General features: G+C 54.4%; 1 protein-coding gene across 6 annotated transcripts in view; it reads left to right on the top strand.

Annotated features, from left to right (window-relative positions):
- The window catches only part of MTMR14 (myotubularin related protein 14), a 40753-nt gene extending 24796 nt beyond the window's left edge, over nucleotides 1–15957 (top strand). For 2 of the 6 annotated variants that reach the window (XM_074344393.1, XM_010952997.3), the window contains exons 11-19: nucleotides 677–762; nucleotides 1002–1078; nucleotides 1323–1359; nucleotides 3615–3685; nucleotides 4387–4445; nucleotides 4612–4750; nucleotides 5471–5650; nucleotides 12654–12809; nucleotides 15361–15957. In XM_074344393.1, the coding sequence (XP_074200494.1) occupies nucleotides 677–762; nucleotides 1002–1078; nucleotides 1323–1359; nucleotides 3615–3685; nucleotides 4387–4445; nucleotides 4612–4750; nucleotides 5471–5650; nucleotides 12654–12809; nucleotides 15361–15544 (989 nt within the window). In that variant the 3' untranslated portion in view covers nucleotides 15545–15957. The remainder of the gene's footprint in view (nucleotides 1–676; nucleotides 763–1001; nucleotides 1079–1322; nucleotides 1360–3614; nucleotides 3686–4386; nucleotides 4446–4611; nucleotides 4751–5470; nucleotides 5651–12653; nucleotides 12810–15360) is intronic. The other 4 variants (XM_074344395.1, XM_074344394.1, XM_074344397.1 and 1 more) reach the window with 3 other exon arrangements.
- The last annotated feature ends 971 nt before the right edge of the window (nucleotides 15958–16928 follow it).

The following is a 16928-nucleotide window of genomic DNA, read 5'->3' as shown; positions in this document are numbered from 1 at the left end:
AACCACACACAGGGCATTTCTGCCCTGGGTCAGCTGGCCTTTGAGCTTTGAGCATCAGCCATGTGTGCGGGGCTGCAGTGGCCTCTGTCTAGTTCAGAAAGGTGAGAGGAAGGCAGCCTGGCTTCTTCGTGGGCACGCACTTAGTGTGGGGGCCTGTTCTCCGGATGGTGCTCTAGCCAGTTTGGCTGTTTCGGTTGGATTGGTCGGGCCTCCATGCTCAGTGTCCTAGGGCGGTCTGACTCTGACTCCCTGATGTCAGTCAGGGCTTCTGTGGGGTTGCACTTGCTTGAACAAGGAGAAGTTAATACAACAAGAAGGCCCAAGAGCAGAGCCAAGTGCCTAACAGATACCACAGAGACTCTCTCCCTGTCTCATCCCAGTTGGGTTAGCTTCATGGCTGGCAACCATTCCAGACTTGTGTCCTGACATCTTAACTCCCCCGAGGGAGATGGCTTCTGTCCCAGAGCTCATGATCATTGGCCCAGTTTCGGTCAAATGCCCACCCTTGAACCAGTCACTGTGGCCAGGTTGGCAGAAACATCACATGCTGCCCCTGGAGCTAGGCTGGGGTTCCGGGGTGGCCTGGCTCTCACGCGAGGCCAGGGTGGTGGCACATCCTCTGCTAATCAGCCAATGTTTGCTTCTTTCCTGGGCCTCCTGGTCTGTGTCCCTGTAGACGACAGCGGACTCCTGGTACACTGTATCTCTGGCTGGGACCGGACCCCCCTCTTCATCTCTCTTCTGCGCCTTTCCTTGTGGGCTGTGAGTACGCATGGGCTAGGCCGTTGGGGTCGGGCACATTCAGAGGCCCTTTGGGAGTGCTGGGACTGTCTCTAGAAAGCAGATGAGATCTGGAGTGAGGGACCCCAATTGTTCAGGTATTGTGTTTAACCCTGTCCCTGGAGCTGTTGGGCAGCCTGTTTGTCACTGGGTCTGTGGTTGTGATTCAGTTCCTGAGACGAGGAGGGTCTGTCATGGGCACATCTCCCCGTCTCTTCCAGGATGGGCTCATCCACATGTCCCTGAAGCCCGCTGAGATCCTCTACCTGACCGTGGCCTACGACTGGTTCCTCTTTGGGTGAGCCTGTGGGGTGGGACCAGTGCCTTGGGAACCACCTGTCTGTGTGTGTAGGCGTGGTGGCTCCTGTGACAGGGTGGAAGGTGGGGGCAGTCCCACCCCTTTGGGGAGACAGAGGTGCTGGTCAGGCCCACCTGAGGCTGTGGTGCCAAAGCCATGGGCTGTCCTTGTGGCTCTGGTCCCCCTTTGTCCTTTGTCCTCCTTTTTGGGTGCTGCTTGCTTTGACCTCCTCTCCTTGTTTCAGGCACATGTTGGTAGATCGGCTCAGCAAAGGAGAGGAGGTGGGTACCGGCCAGTCCGCAGGCACATGTCTGGGCTCCGTGGGCTCAGGCCCTTGCACTCATGAGAGGGACAGGATGACATCCTGTTTGGTGTCCACACTTGGGGGGCAGTTCCTTGCTGGTGTGTGCTGGGATCAGGCAGCGTGGTGGGAACAGCACCATACCGCAGCCCCCGTGCTCCTCTCGTGGAGAAGACACGCACCTGTGACCTTCGTGTGTCGGTCCTCCTCCCCTGCTGTGCCATGCTGCTTACAGATGACCTTGTTTACAAGTCCTTTTCTGGGCCCCTCATGCTTGCAGCTAAAACCTGGGAGCTCTTTCCTGTCCTCTCTTCTCTCATCACACCCCCCCCACCCAACTTTTAAGCCCCAGGGCCGTCTGCAAGCAGGGTCCTGCCTGCTGCTCGCCACCAGCCCAGCCCCAGACCAGGCACGGCCACGGGCTCCAGGCCCCCTTCCTGTCCGTGCGCTGTCCCTCCTTCCTCCTCTCTGCCCTGTCCACGCCCCGTCCTTTTTGCTGCTTTTCGCACGTTGCCTCTTCAGTACACTTGTTTTCCAGCCTGTTTTCTCTGCACGCAGGCCTGGAGTCAGACCTGAGTTTAAGCCCTCCTTTGCCACTTATTACCTGGGTGACCTTGGGTAATGTGATTAACCTTGAGTCTCCTGGTGCCGCCCCTGCTGCCTCACCAAGGGAATGAGTCCAGAGGCCCCGTGTGGGAGCTGCACGCAGAGGTGGCTCTTTCCTGTCTGCCCCCTGTCCTCCCTCCCCCCGTTTTCCTGAAGCATCTTTCTCACCCTCCTGAGGCTGCCTCTTTCTGGGCATCTTATCTGTGCCTCCTTTCGTTCCTCCCTCTCAGCTGCTCCCCCTCCCCTTCCAGCTCTCTCCCTCCGAGCACTTACCGCATCTGCCAGGGCTGCCGAGCTTAGAAGCCTGTTCCTCAGAGGCCTCCATGACCTGTCAGAGGCGGTGACTTTGGCATTGAAATTGGTACTTAAGGCCCCTTTGCAGCCTCTCATTTTGAGACTTACCAGTACTGGCACTCCAGAACATTCCCCCATCCCCAGAGCAGGCCTGATTCCGCCTTCAGAGACTCTGGGCACAGATAAGGCGGAGCCCAGTGGGGTCTGGACTCCAAGCCTGGCCATCTCTCAGCGTCAGCAAGAGGGTGTCCTCAGCTGGGAGGGCAGGTCTTCAGGGTGCAGGCTTTTCTCTTATCCCTCCTTTCCCTCGCCCCAGACACTCAAAGCCCTGATACGTTAAAAAATAAAAACAAATGAAAAGCTGGGGCCTTTTAAACAGCACTCTGTCCCCCTCTCTTGCTTTTGAGGTTCACAGAGCACATTAGCATATTAAAGACTAAAAACCCTGTGGTGAAGACTCCTATTTAACTTTATGTAAAAACGTTTTCATACTGACCTGCCCTGACCTGGGCACCCTCGCTCCTTTCCCATTCTTTGAGGAAGTTCCGTATGGCTCTGGGATGCTGTGTAGGTATTACCCCAGGTGATGGGTTAATGGACTGCACCTTTCACAGTCACTGAGGAGTTTGTTTCAAAACTGCAGAGATGATACCTGTGTGCACATAACATGGCCTGCTGGGCTCAGGTGCTGGCTGGAAGGGAGAAGAGAAAATTTGCTCACGGAGGTGGGCTTGGGGATGCCGGGTCAGAGGCCAGGAGCCGCCTCCTGCCTTTGCCCTCCCCAGACCCACAGCTTCTGAACAGCGCGGGCTGTGGGCCGCACAGTGGCTGCCCCCACCCCTCGTTCTCCTGAACTGCTGTTCCTGGGTATTTCCATGCAGAGCTGCTCCCTGTCCCTCCTGTTGTGTTCCTGCTGGGTCTATTCATCTTGCCCCCAGATTCTCTCTCTCCCAGCTGTCCTTCCCTGTTGGCCTCTTGCCCTGGGGTCCTTAGGAGAGGCCATAGGGAGAAGGTACTCTTCTCATCCTTTTCAATAGCGTGTGTCACATGCATGTTGAATTTGAATTTGAATTTGAACATCGCTGGCTTACCGTCTTGTGCTCTCCGGAAGGAAACACAGCCCCTTTTTCCCTTGTCTCAGCCCAAGCACGTCTGCCCAGCCTGCTGTGCCCTCTGTGAGCCCTACCATTTCTACACCAGAATGTCTGGGGGAGGGGGTCTCCAAAAGCTGGGGGGTGACCAGGGCCACTGCTGCCCTCTCCTGAGAGTTCTCCCACCTAGTTCTCCCCAGAGAAGGTGAGCTTCTCACGTGCTGCCTTTTGGTGTCTTCTTCAGATTTTCTTCTTCTGCTTCAATTTTTTGAAGCATATCATCTCTGAGGAGTTCTCTGCTCTGAAGACACAGAGGTAAGGAGGACCTTGTCTCACACTGGGTCCAAGGCTCCGGGAAGGGGTGAGCCAGGGCAGGCAGGGCCCCGCTCACCGTCTGATCCTTGCCCCGCTTCCTGCATATTGGCAGGCTGGCTTCTGTCCCTGTCTCCCCTCTGAGGGCAGGTAGCGGTACCTGGGGAGGACCAGTGGGTGAAGAGGCCCGTCTCGTGACTAGGAGAGCAGGGTGCGTTGCTGCAGGGAAAACCAGCCCCAGGGCAGGGGGACGCCCAGCTCCCCACGTCCCTGCTGAGGCAGAAGATTCTCCTGACTGCGCTGACTGCTGCCCTCCCTGGGCTGCAGCCAAGGTGTGTCTGTGCAGCCCACCGCTGCAGAGCGGTCTGCTTCCAGCCAGGGGGACGCAGGGGTCTTGCCTGGCGCTTGGTTTAGGGCCCCCGTGAGAGTTGACGTCTTTGCTGCGTTCCCTTGCCTTCCAATCTGAGCTCTTGGTGTGTAGGGCCGGACTTGAACTGTGAACAAGCCCCAGGGGCCAAGTGGACAGGGAGGAGGCAGGCTTTCCTTGCCTCCCCGCAGTGGGCTTGGCCTTTTGCAGCTCTCTCGGTAGGACTTGTCTCCCGGGTTGCCAGGGAGTTGGAACTTCTTTCCCAGGTGGGCAGTGTAGCGGGGACAGAGGAGACCCCGGCCCAGTCTGGAATTCAGTGTTCTGACTTCTGTTACAGGAGGAAGAGTTTGCCAGCCCGGGATGCAGGCTTCACCCTGGAAGATATCTGTATGCTGAGTGAGTCACAGACCCCAGCAGACTTCCTCTAGGCATCTTTCTCAGTATAGACCATGTAGAGACTGTTCTAGAAACTTCTTTTTTTCAGCTGTATGATGTGGAAGAGGTGAGGGACCTGTAGTAGGAGAGGATACTGTGCTGACCGATGGCACTGGCTTCTTTTCAGGGCGAAAGGACCGTGGCAGCACCACCAGCCTTGGTAGCGACTTCTCTCTGGTCATGGAGAGCTCCCCGGGAGCCGCCGGGAGCTTCACCTATGAGACCGTGGAGCTGGTCCCCGCAGGAACACAGACTCAGGCAGCTTGGTGAGGGGCCAGGCTGGAAGTAAGCTTGCTCACAGCTGTGGCCCAGGGCTACCAGCTCCAGGGAGCCCCAGGAACAAAGGGGCCCCTGACAGCAGGCCTGAGAGCTCAGTTCCATGCCCTGCTGTCTCTCTTGGGCCTCAGAGGCCAGCCATCTGGTTGCTGAGGGCACTGCCCTGGTGGCCCAAGAGCACAAAGGGCCGGAGCTCCCTGTGGATTGAAGGGCGAGACTGCGGGGCTGGGCAGACAGGGTGGGGTGAGGGGAGGCTGGTGTGAAAGGGACTCCCTAGGGGAGCTCCCTTGTCGCATTGGCCTGGGAGGTGGGGGGCCAGCTTAGAAAGAGAAGGAAAGAGGGGGAAGGACAAAATGATGATGGGGAGTTGGGAATCTGTTTGAGGGTCAGCTCCTTTGAGAATTTGATGATTTTTCTCCCCAAAGGGCTCAAGATATTGTACAACATTTAGAGGGAGAGGCAGTGACTGGAGTGTTAAGATTCTGTTCTCTAGCGTGTGCTCTGAGGCCAGTTGTGGTGACCCCACAGTCCCTCCATGAAGACCCAGCTGTTGCTGGCTGTGGCCGAGCCCAAGCTTGTGCTGCTTTGTGTGCCCGCTCCATCGTGGCACATTTCCAGTGGAATAAAAACTGGTCCCTGAGATTCAGTACAGCGGCAGACGGCTTGCCTGAGGTGGCCCCTTGGCCAACAGCCCTGTCTTTTCACTTCAGGAGGAAGAGCCACTCATCCTCTCCACAGAGTGTGCTCTGGAACCGGCCACCGCCCCCAGAGGACCGCCTGCCTTCCCACCAGGGGCTGGTAGAAGCCAAGTCCTCCAGCTCCTCATCCTCGAACCATTCTGACAACTTTTTCAGGATGGGTAGCAGTCCCCTGGAGGTCCCCAGGCCCAGGTGAGGAGCTCCAAAGTCCTCATGGTGGGGTGGCTAGCCCTTCCCTCTTAATAAGTCTGGAGAGGGGTTCCAGCACCGGAGTTGGTACCCAAGGTGATGTGGACAGGGGCATGCAGTCTGGTGGGCAGTCAGGAGGCCAGAGGGGATGACAGGCTTGCAGGCTCACCCACTGTTTGGAGGATGGTTTTATGTTTGGATACAGAGCAGGAGCTGGATTGTAGAGTGGTTTGAGACTCCTCCTTCCGGGAGCTCTGGCGGATGGGGAATCCAGAAGGTGCAGTAGTTGTGACGTGATGGGCAGGGAGTTGGGGCTGCCTCTACCTGTTGCCTTTGCCGGGTCTCGGCGCTCTGTGGATTCCACATTCCTTGTCTGATTTGGTGAGGCACTGAGGGGAACAGACAGGGAGCTAGGCTAGGTGTGTGGCTGGGACAAACCTTGCGAGGCTGCCTACCTGGAAAGGGACAGGTGTGGCTGGAGGGTACTGCAGGAACAGTGTTTCCTAGATGAGATTAAAGCTGAGCACAGGGGCTTAGGATTGAGGGATGGTCTGGCATTTGGGGAAAGCATTTCTTTTTTGTTTTTAATGCAGGGAGTAATTAGATTTATTTATTTATTTACTTGATGGAGGTGCTGGGGAACCCAGGACCTTGTGTCTGCTAGGCATGCACTCTACCACTGAGCTATATTTCCCGACCCCAAAGTATTTCTTAGCTGACCCCGTACCACTTTTTGCATGTCATAGACTCAGGAAAGAAATCCTGTGAATTACTTTGTTTCCTGAAGCCTTGAGAATGTCCCTTCTGGAGAGAACGAAGAACAGTATGTGACTTAAGAGGTCCTTAATAGATTCCAGGGAGAACAGGACATTTAGCAGAAAGATGGTGCGCATTGGAGTCCACTCCAGATTCAAGCCCCACTCTGTCAGGTACTGCTCCAGAATTTCAGGTCTTTCCTTTAGCAGGCCTGTTACCAAAAAGGAAACTGAGCCCAGAGGTCACAATCAAATTACAAGGAAAGACCCCAGACTTCTGTAATTCTCCTCCCATCACTGTCCTCTGGTTTTTCCTTTCTGGGCAAAAGCAGACAATGGAGGAAGGTGGGAAACAGCACCGTCCCCCTTGGGCTGAGCGGTCAGCTGTAGGTGAGTAGGGGCTGCACTGGCTGGCGGGCTCCTGTGCGCTCGCTCACCTCTGGAGCTGAGCCCTTCGGCTCAGGGCACCACCGTGTCTGCGGCGCTGTAGCGGAGGCTGTTAAACAAGGGCCGTAACCCTTCTGTCCCCCCGGGCTTGGTGGAGGTAATGGAGCAGAAACAGTGCTGGGCAGACAAGCCCACGTGCCCATGCTCCGACACGTCCGCCGTCTGTGCCTTCCGCCGTGCCACCTTGTCCCCACGCCCCGCTTCCCACAGGGCTGCTGGCGGGCTGCTGGCGGTCGGCTGCGGCCCTGATGACCCTTGCTGTTCGGGGCGGGGGCTCTTGCCCATTGCCCCTGCCTCCTGCCTATGCAACGTTGCTGGACAACTAGGAAGGAAACCAGAAGATTCCCCCTGTCCTCTGGGTCCTGCCCTGGTCTTAACTGTCCAGCTGACGGTTCCCCCAGTCCCAAGGCAGCACCCCATCACCTCTTCCCACACCTGAGTTTTTAATCATTCCTTTCTGCCTGACAAAAGAACCTAGCTTCCAGTCTTGTGATAGTTTCCCTCAGTCTCACTGGTAGTCGGCCACCCTGGCCCCTCCTGATCTCATGGCACCGGGAGCTGGTCCCTGGTCGAGGCTGGGATTGCTGGACCAAAGTGGGGCACAAGGCCTTGGAGAGGCATGAAGTGGACTGCTGAGGTGTTTGATAGCTTTGCTGGTCTATTCTGGGAATGCCTGCTTGGAGCCAGGCGGGGGGACAAGGTTTTGAATTGGATGCCTGTTAGCCAGAGGTTTTGAAAGACTAGATTATTCAGATTCGGAGCATTCTAATTATGTATTTCCATTAACATTAAAATTAATTTAGTCTCTTTTATCTTAAAGTGCCTGAGGGATCCTGTCATTAGCTTTCCTGCATCTCTTAGGTAACAGTAGCCAATCAGCTTTTTAATGCAGCAGGGGAACTATATGGAAAGAAACCCTTTAGCAAAGCTCTCTGACAGCCCAAATTCCCCTCATAATGTGAATTCTCTGGGTTTTATATGCTCCAGATTCCCAAATTCCACAAGCATTTTTCTTTTGAAACAGGACTTCCCTGTGAAAGGAATTGCTGAAGCTTTGTTCAGAGTTAAGAAGTAAATAGATAAGCGAGGTCCTACTGTATAGCACAGGAAACTATACTCAATGGCTGTGGTAACTTGTAATGAGAAAGAACATATACATATGTATAACTAAATCACTGTGCTATATACCAGAAACTAATACAATGTTGTAAATCAACTATACTTCAAATTTTTTTAAGTTTTTTTTAAAAAAAATGAAGTAAGTCTCAGTTTGTGAAGAAAGTTCTGTGGGGTGCTGATTTGTACCCAGTTCCCAGACCCTTACCTCTCACTGGTGAGATTGGTGGCCCTTTTGCATTATTAGCTTCTAATTGAGCTGCCTTCTGGACCATTGTTTTATCTCTCATCATCTGCAGGGCTGGGGGCTAGAAAGAGGCAGGACCAGTGCTCTGAGCTCACACGCCTGCCCGAGCCCTGGTCAGTAAGTCACCCGGCTCCGTGTGGTTTGGTATCTGCTCCAGAGCAGGACATCTTTGGGGGTGGGGGTGCTGGCACGTGCCTGAGGAGGGAGTGATGGTGCTACTGCTGAGCCCAGCTTGAAGCCAAGCCACCTGAAGAGCAGATGAACTTGACGGAGGGACACCCAGCAGCCTGGCTGAATAACTAAGTAGCAACGTAGGAACCGACCTCTGCTGCCCACCTGGCTGCTCTTCCCCATCCTCCACCCCCTACCAACTGCTTCATATGCAGTTAGCTCGATCCAGGCTGTGTTTAAAGCGGCAAAGAAGCCAGACTGCTTTCTGTTACACATAGGGTTCCTGGCCCATGTTTGATATGCTCTTGCATGAGGCCACAGCTCCAGACCAGGGATGAGTGGCGGAAGCCTAAACGCATTGCTAGCTTTAGACCAAAAGAAAATTTGGAGCCCCAAGAGACTTCTTGGGCTGCTGCAGGAATGCAGAGGGCCCTGGTTGAGACACACACCCGCCCCAACACTTGAAGTCCAGGCTCGGGGGAAGTGATGTTTCTTTTTTCAAATCTAGTAAAGCCTGTCCTAGCCATCTCTGAAATAAGATGTTCTGTGAGGTCAGATCTTTGTTGAACTGAAGGATTCTTCCCTGAGGCCTCATTCGCTGGGACAGAGGCTGTGGGACCGTCATCTGGAGGCTTGGAGGTGGTCGGGGGCAAGTATAGATTAGGTGACATCCAAGCTCTCTCATAGTCTTGGATCCTAGGTCTTGGCTCAAACATTCATTTCCTGTATGACTTCAGGCATGTCGCTTGATAGCTTTGGGTTTCTGTTTTCTCATCAGAGGGTTAGACAGGCAACTCCCGGGTCCTTCTTAGCTGTGAAGCTTCAAGCCCTTTATCAGATCAGGTGCTTTTAGATGCAAACCCATCTTAAAGGAGTTTAAACAGTAAAGGAAAACTGTTGGTTCATGTGGAAAAATCCATTGGAAAAAATTCAGCCTTCAGGCACAGCCTGATCAAGGCTCCAACTCCATTACCCTGTGGTTCTTTCCCCTTGCCGCCTTCCTTCCACATGCTAGCTTTGTCTTTTGGCCAGTTGCTCCACGTGCTTCCTTTCTCACATCCAGGGATCACATGAAGGCCTCTTTTCCAACTATCAATCAGAAATCCTGTGTTTTATTCCAGTTGGAAGTTCCGTGCCAATCCCTGAGGCCCTACCCCCACCCCTTATCAGAAAGGAAGATCATTGTATTATGGGGCTAACATGGGTTTTGGTCAGACGTGGGTTTCAGTCCTGGCTTTGCCACTGGCAGCTGTATGACTTGCAAAAACTTCTCAACCCATCTTTAAAGTAGGACTAATGATCCTGGCCTCCGTAAATTTGGGTTTAAATAAAATGATGGAGCAAAGTCCCTGGCACATGGTAAATGCTTACCCTTTCCACAGAAGGATGTCAGGGCACTGGGCAGCTCAGTAGAAGGCCAGGCCAGGCACCTCAGGCCAGGCCTCTTTCTCCTTGCCTTCGCTGTGGGCTGGGCCAGCTCTGCTTGTCTGGATATTCCTGTACCCTGTTCCGAAAAGACTAGCTAAAACAGACCGGCCGGAGATGGCCCACAGGGTTTGCGGAAGGATGGGAGTTGCGGCTCTGTTGCTGCTGTGAAGATGGGCCTAGGCCATATTGCTGAAGGGAGTGAAATGTTGGCAAGAATCCAACCTCCTGGGCAGAGGTCTGAGCCCGGGGGATGAGTGCAGATGACCTTGGAAGCACTGTCAGCTTCACAGTATCCCATCTGAGGGTGGTTTGTCTCAGTGTTTCCTCCGGTCCTGTGGGTAGGCTGGTGAAGATGGAGCACAGACCTCTTGCTGCTGTGTTTGTGCTTGTAAGGGCACAGGGCAGAAGAGCGCGGGAGCTTCTTAAGGCTGACGGTGCTACCTGTGTACTGAGGCTACCTTGATGGTTTTCCCGCCTTTGGCTGGGCAGGTGCAGGTGCTTCCTTTCAGTGACTGTTTCCTGTCGCCTCAGGTGCTCCCTCTAGTCGGCTAGTCAGACTGGCACTTGGGAGTACCTCTGCTTAGCGCAGCCCCTTGCTCTCAAAACCAGGAACTAAAACAGTTTTTGCAACCCCTTGTTTGACGAAAGCCTCAAGCAGGAAGAATCATTTGGAGCCTGTGTGCTCAGTGTTAGAGAAGGTGCAGAAGATGGCTGCTTCCTGAGATGGCTTTATGCCCCCTGGGATCACACAGCCACTTGCTATCTGTGCTGCCTCCTCCATGCCACAGCTGTCCCCTGCTGCTTAAAGCACGGTTCTTGCCTGGTGGTGCTACCTGCCAGGCACAGGAGGTACAGGGGGCGAGCTTAGGGGACCAGGAATCCTTGCTGGGAGCTTCTCTGTAACCGTAGTCCATCTGTCTGCTGCTTTCCCGTTGGCAGTGTGTGTCTGGTAGTCTTGAGGGAGTAGGTTTGGAGCAGAGAAACTCCCATGTTCCCTGCCCCAGGATCCCTCATCACCCACCCCCAGCCTCCTCAGCCTCACATTCCTTTCATTCCCTCAACACTGCTGTTCAGCAGTTGTTTTCCCACAAACTGCTGAAACTGGAAAAGAAGCTCTACCTTAGAGTTTGAACAACAGATGAGATTTGTGGAGCCAGGCTGACCTCAAGAGGGGCTGTGCTGACTGAAGACCCCAGCATGACCCTGAGGAAGCGCAGGGCAGGCACCAGACTGTGGTGTGTGGCTTGCTCTTTCCTGGGCAGCTGTCTCTGATTTATGGACACCTAAGGATCACCAAAGATACAGTGTCTGGCCTGAGCCCCCCCCCCCAAGTTTCTCTACCTAAAAAGAAGGAAGCCCTGCTTTGTTGGTGACCAGGGCTTCCACCAGGTAACAGACCGTGTCCTGTCCTCATCCCCAGTGCTGCTGTCACACCTTCCAGAGAGGAGCAGGAACGGTGACTGTGACAAGTCTGTATGTTACAGAGGGTTCCAGTTCATGGCAGCTTTAATGTAGAAAGCCATCTGTTGTCCCTCGTCTCAGGGTGGTCTGTTGTAGGACAAATCTGTGATCAGGCTTGGCTTTAAAAATCTCTTCTTGTGCTCACTAGCCATGGGACCTTGGGCAAGTGTCTTCACCTGTCTGGGCTGCCATTTCCCTGTCTCTTAAGATGGGGATGGTTTAGGATCACCAGAGATGCAGTGCTGGCCAGAGTGCACTCAGCTTGGCAGCTGCTTGAGGGTAAGACTGGCCTGGTGACCCATGTGGACTGACCTCAGGCTGGGACCCCTTCACACCAGCCACCCGGGTGGGCCAAGGTCAATGAATTTTTCAGTTCCCCGCCCCCTGTGCCACCGTTCATGCTTCTGCTCTGTTTCTGGGTCCCTACGGGAGCACCTTCTGCTATTCTTGAATTAAAGAATAAAGGGTCAGGCATCAAAGATGCTGCAGCTCTGGGGACTGGGACCTGGGATAGCTAATGGAAGGACCTTGTTTGATGTCTCCTTATCTCCTCCCGTTCCCCCGCCCTCACTGGCTGGGCTGCTGTCCAGACAGCAGAGATGGTTTGGCTGTGAGTGGGGAGGAGGTGGCAGTGGTAGGTTCCCAGTGCAGCTTTCCTCTCCCTGCACCCCCAAACCTGCATCTGAAAAAGAATTGATGAAGCTGTCAAGTTGCCTGCCTGATTCATCCCTTCCCTCTGGGCATAGCCAGTGAGTTTGCTGGGTTGATGCTTGTGAATACAAACTATGGCTCCAGGAAGGTGCTGCCGAGAAGGAGGAGGGCCTTGGGGCTCCCATCACCTTACTCTTCAATCTAGGTCACCACCCTCCACCATCCCCAAGAGGCTTATCTCACTCCTCTCCGACAGGACCTCAGAGGCTCTGGGTTCTGTGTCACTCACTCTGCCAGCCTGCGTGCCAGGGAGTGTGGGGCGATTGTGGTTCCTGGGGCATCCAGCCTTGCTCACTTCCTTTTCGTGCGGTTGAGATTTCACTTGCTTCGTTGGCCACCCGGACAGGCACACCCTGACCCCGGGCTCGGTGGCTGACTCCCCTCTGCCACCGTGCTTCGTGCTGGTTCTGCTGATCCCGTCAGTCTTGGCGCGAGGCCTTATCCTCGCAGCTGAGCCTGCCTTCCGGCCTGTGGTCTTCTTTCTCGGTCACAACCTCTCCAGCTGTTTCTGCACTTTGGTGAAAGTTGTTGACTTTACAGATGTTCCACCAACAGACCCTTGTGGCCGTGTCCCAGGGCTGCCACAGCCCCCCCACCCCACCCCTCCAGGGCCTCCCGTCAGGCATATGACTGACTGCATCATCTCCCCTCTCTCTCCTCTCTGCCCCAGATCAGTGGACCATCCCCTGCCCGGATCCTCTCTCTCCACAGACTTTGGCAGCTGGCAGATGGTAACAGGCTGTGGCAGTATTCAGGAGCGGGCTGTCCTGCACGCAGACTCCTCTCTCCCTTTCAGCTTCCCGGATGAGCTCCCTAACAATTGTCTGTAAGTGTCTTGCTTGAGAAGGCAGGATGCCCCCCTGCCCACATCAAAAGCTGGTGAGCAGTCAAGAGTGCTGGCTAGGAGTGAGGCAGCAGCTGGCCCCAGGGAGCCGGCCTGGGCTTCCTGCCCCTCAGTGTCTCAGCTAAGTACACGCTGCTCCTGGACCCTCATGGGCTGCTCAGGAAGTGCGTTGCGGTGTGTTCACTCTCTCGAGCCTCCAAAACCCATCCATGGGTGTCTTGGGGCACACCCTTAGGGAAAGCTGGCTGGGCTGTAACTATAGAAGATTCTATTTCTGTCCAAGGCTTTGCCTGACGTGAGAAGCCTTTGAAAGCAGAACAGTGGGGTGGTGAAGGTAGGTGTATGGTAGAGACCAGAGCCACAATGGAGCTGGGTTAGCCCAAGGGCTGGGCTCCTCCCAGGCAAAGCCAAGGGTTCTTTGCTGTCCCCTCCCCACTTTTGTCATCTGCTTTTGCCTCTGGTCAGGAAGGAAAATTGGATGGGGATTCTAAAGCCAAGGCCTGTAAAATTCTCTCCCCTCAAGGCTCCAGTCCTGGGATTCCAGCTCTTGCAGTGCATCCACTTGAGCAGCCGCCTCCGTGGCAGCCACCTGCCCCCAGCCTGCTCTGCTGTTTCAGGGATGTCAGGCGGGGGAGAGCCTCCAGCGGCCTGGGGGGCAGGATCTGCCACGCGGCTGTGGTTGCCTGAGGGCTCTCACTTCCCCCTTGGGCTAAATGGACTTCAGGGTGCTAGGTGTTCGTCACCACTACCAGAATCCAGCTCGTTCCCTCCAGTGCTGGCTGACTGGAGGCAAGTTGCTTTTGGGAGTTGAAAAGGATCCCTGCTGAGGGCAGGCAGGGGCAGACCTTGGGATTCCCGGATGGTGCTCATAGGTCCGGGCCTTGCAGCTAGGGAGTAGCCAAGGACTTCAGAGGCCACTGGCATCTGGCACAGCCTTCTCTGTAGCCAGATCCTTAAGCCAGAAGCAAGAGCTCTACTTCAGCAAGAGAGCCTAAGAGCCAGTTCTGGAGGAAACAGATCTCTGCCCCTGCTTGACAGCGCTCCTCACTTACCTGACATTAGCCACTGAAATGGGCAACTCCACCCCAGATCCTAAAATTTATGCCTTGGGCAGCTCTCTGAGCTCCAGGCTGGCCCTCAGGTTCTGGATGATTCCCAGAGGAGGGCTAGGTTCTATGTGATCCCGTGGCTTCAAGATTGTAGGACCAGGGTGTGGTCAAGGTGGATTCCTGGTGAGGTTGAACAGTATGTGGGTTCAGTGTTTGGGCTTTGGTATCAGAAATTTGATCTACATCCTAGCTGTTATGCTCACCAGCTATGTCTTGGGGTATCAGCCTTGCCTTCTGAGCCTGCTGGCTCATCTCTTTGAGAGGGATTGGCACTGTGGTAGCTCTAATCTCTGCCTGCCTGTGTGTGTTCTCTGGGCTCCAGTTTTCTTGCCTCCAAATAGGTTGTGATCTCTCCCCCTTATACCTCCCAAAAAATGGGGGGCACTGGACCTTTGGATATTCCCTGTGAATACAAAGTACTGATCTGAATTTCTCCTGGTTATGGTCTCCAGCCTGTGTGAAACCTAATTCGGTAGGAAAGAGGATCTGGGGCCACAGATCTCCCCCAAACGCCAGGAGAGACTTTGGAGTTGTTCATGGTGTTGCAGGAATGCAGTATCAGCCCCATGTTCTTAGAGCTGCTGTGAGAGCGGTTTGACTTTCCTTGACCCTAGAACCTGCTGCTTCCGGCCCCGCCCCCGTCACTCCCACGGGTCTTCTTTCCCTGGGTCTCTTCTCCCCACACTTACCCAGGACTGTCATTTATCCTCGTATCTCCATCTCCTTCCCCAGGCCCTGGGTGTAAGTCATTTGGGCTTGGAAACTGAGGGCATTGCTGCTGCTTCTGACAGATTCGCAGGAGGACTTACCCAGGAGTAGGTCTTCTGCGGAAAATTTTGGAGTAATTTAGTGGCCAGGACTGGCCTTGTTGCTTAGGTGAATGGAAACGTGAGTGCTCATCCCTTGTAGGTCTGTGACCTTTCCTCTGATTCCAAGTCCCACCTGCCCTTAGACTGCATAACTTCGAGTCCAGCGGTCGGCTCTGGCTGATTGCTTAGGCCTTTTCTATTAAAGACCCTTCAAGTTACCATTCAGCCGCAGATGGAATTTACACTTTGATAAGCCTGACTTTCATTCACTTGTTCCCCTTCTTGACTTACGATAAGTGTCTGTAGGGGCCAGGGAAGGAAAAGCAGATCGAATCAGAACAGGAATCCTGCTGGAGAAGTTTACCTTGGGACTACAATGACTGAAGGGGTAGCTAGAGCCTCAGGGGTTTCTGGCAAGGACCCTGGCCTCCTCAGGTAGGGACAGCAGCCTGAGAGCTGAGAGATAGTTTAAGAGGGGAACAGGGCCACATATTTGGGGCCTGAGCCACAAGGGGGCTACAGCCACAGGGCAGATGCTGGCACTGGCTTAGGAGTAAGGATGTTGGATGCTGCTCCAAGGTAATGCATTCATTCTCTCTCCCTCCCTCACCACAGGCTTTCAGCCCTGAGTGAGCGGGAGACTCGGCTGCAGGAGGTGCGCTCAGCCTTCTTGGCTTCGTACAGCAGCACAGTGGGGCTTCGGGCAGCAGCCCCCAGCCCCTCCGGTGCCATCGGCGGCCTGCTGGAGCAGTTTGTCCGTGGTGTCGGACTTAGGGGCACCAGCAGCAGCACCGTGTGAAGCAGCCAGCCCACGACAGCTTCCTTCTCCTCTCACCTGAGCCCTGAGTGGAATCAAAGCCATGCCCAGCCAAGGGGTGCTTCAAAGTCAGGGGAGAGTCTCCTCCCCTTCTCCATCATGCACGCGGCAGCCCCGAAGCTGAGCAGGGCTAAGGACATGGTTCTGCAAGCCCCAGCTTCCTGACTGGTTTCTGCCGCCCCACCTGTCACTGCCTCCCACCCACTCTAGTCTTTGATGAGATTCCTGTCAACTCTCAGAACTGTGTGGGGTTTCCCCAGGGCCTAGTGGAGGCCAAGACTTCACAAAAGATCCCCCTTCCCATTCTTGTTTCCTGGGGAGGAGGGGTCACCTGCACTGAGAATGAGGCAGTTTGACACATCACAAAATAAAATCAAAGTCTTTTTGAACAGCTACTTTTGGCATCATCATTTGGTTGCTGTCTTTGTGGAGTTATTTGGAAGATGCTCACTATCCTTTCTTGTGCTAGAAGTTATTTTTATGGAAGGGGGCAGATGAAGCAGGGTAGAGAACGGGAGACCTGGGCGTGCCTCTTAATTCCTGAGCCACAAGAGTCTCTGGTGAGATGGGGACAGGTAGTCACAGGTTGTTGCGGTGGAAGCAGTGGTCCTCAGGCCTGGGTGGGCCCTCGTCACCTAGGGAGCCTGTTTATTCCTGCAGATCTAGGGCTTCCTAAAATTTAGACTTGAAGTTGCTGAGATCTTCATTTCGCTGGGAAGAGGGTGGAGGGAATTTTCACTTTTAATAAGTACAGCAGACAGTCCACTCCTGGTACAGATGACCTGCAGCCCCTGCCTTGAGGAGCCCTGCCTATAGTGAGGGATTGGCTTCCGGGACTTTGGTGGCCTTAGGTGATGTGGGGAAGGTGGGCCTGGCTGCCCGCCACCCTCATCTACAGTGTGACTTAAGAGTGGGTTGCATCCTCACAGGATATGTGTACGTCTCGAACACCATGGAGGGTTCAAAGACATGAGCAAAGAGCTTTGCATGGTGCTGTAACAGCCACCACTTACCCAGCTCTGACTCTTAATACAAAGGAGGTCGTCAGCGTGAATGCCCAGAGGAAGGAAGTAACGCCAGTGAACATTTCTTGCGTACTTACTGTGTACAATCCCCTGTGCTTAAGTCCTTCCTGTGGATTATCTAAAATTTTACACCTCAAGTAGGTGCTATTATGGCCTTTAGACTAGTGAGCTGACTGCCACAGAGATGTTGAGTAACTTGCCCAAGGTCACACAGCTAATAAGAACAAATGTGTAACTCTTCCTATTCTGAGGAGGGAGGGCAGCAGTGGGAAAGGGAAGCAGATTGTTGAGGGAGCAGCTCAGGAAGAGGCATCTACCCCAGCACCCACCAGGCACCCTGA

The sequence above is a fragment of the Camelus bactrianus genome, chromosome 17, assembly GCF_048773025.1.
Source record: "Camelus bactrianus isolate YW-2024 breed Bactrian camel chromosome 17, ASM4877302v1, whole genome shotgun sequence".
In the NCBI taxonomy this organism is placed as follows: Eukaryota; Metazoa; Chordata; class Mammalia; order Artiodactyla; family Camelidae; genus Camelus; species Camelus bactrianus.
This window is presented reverse-complemented; position numbering and strand designations above follow the sequence as displayed.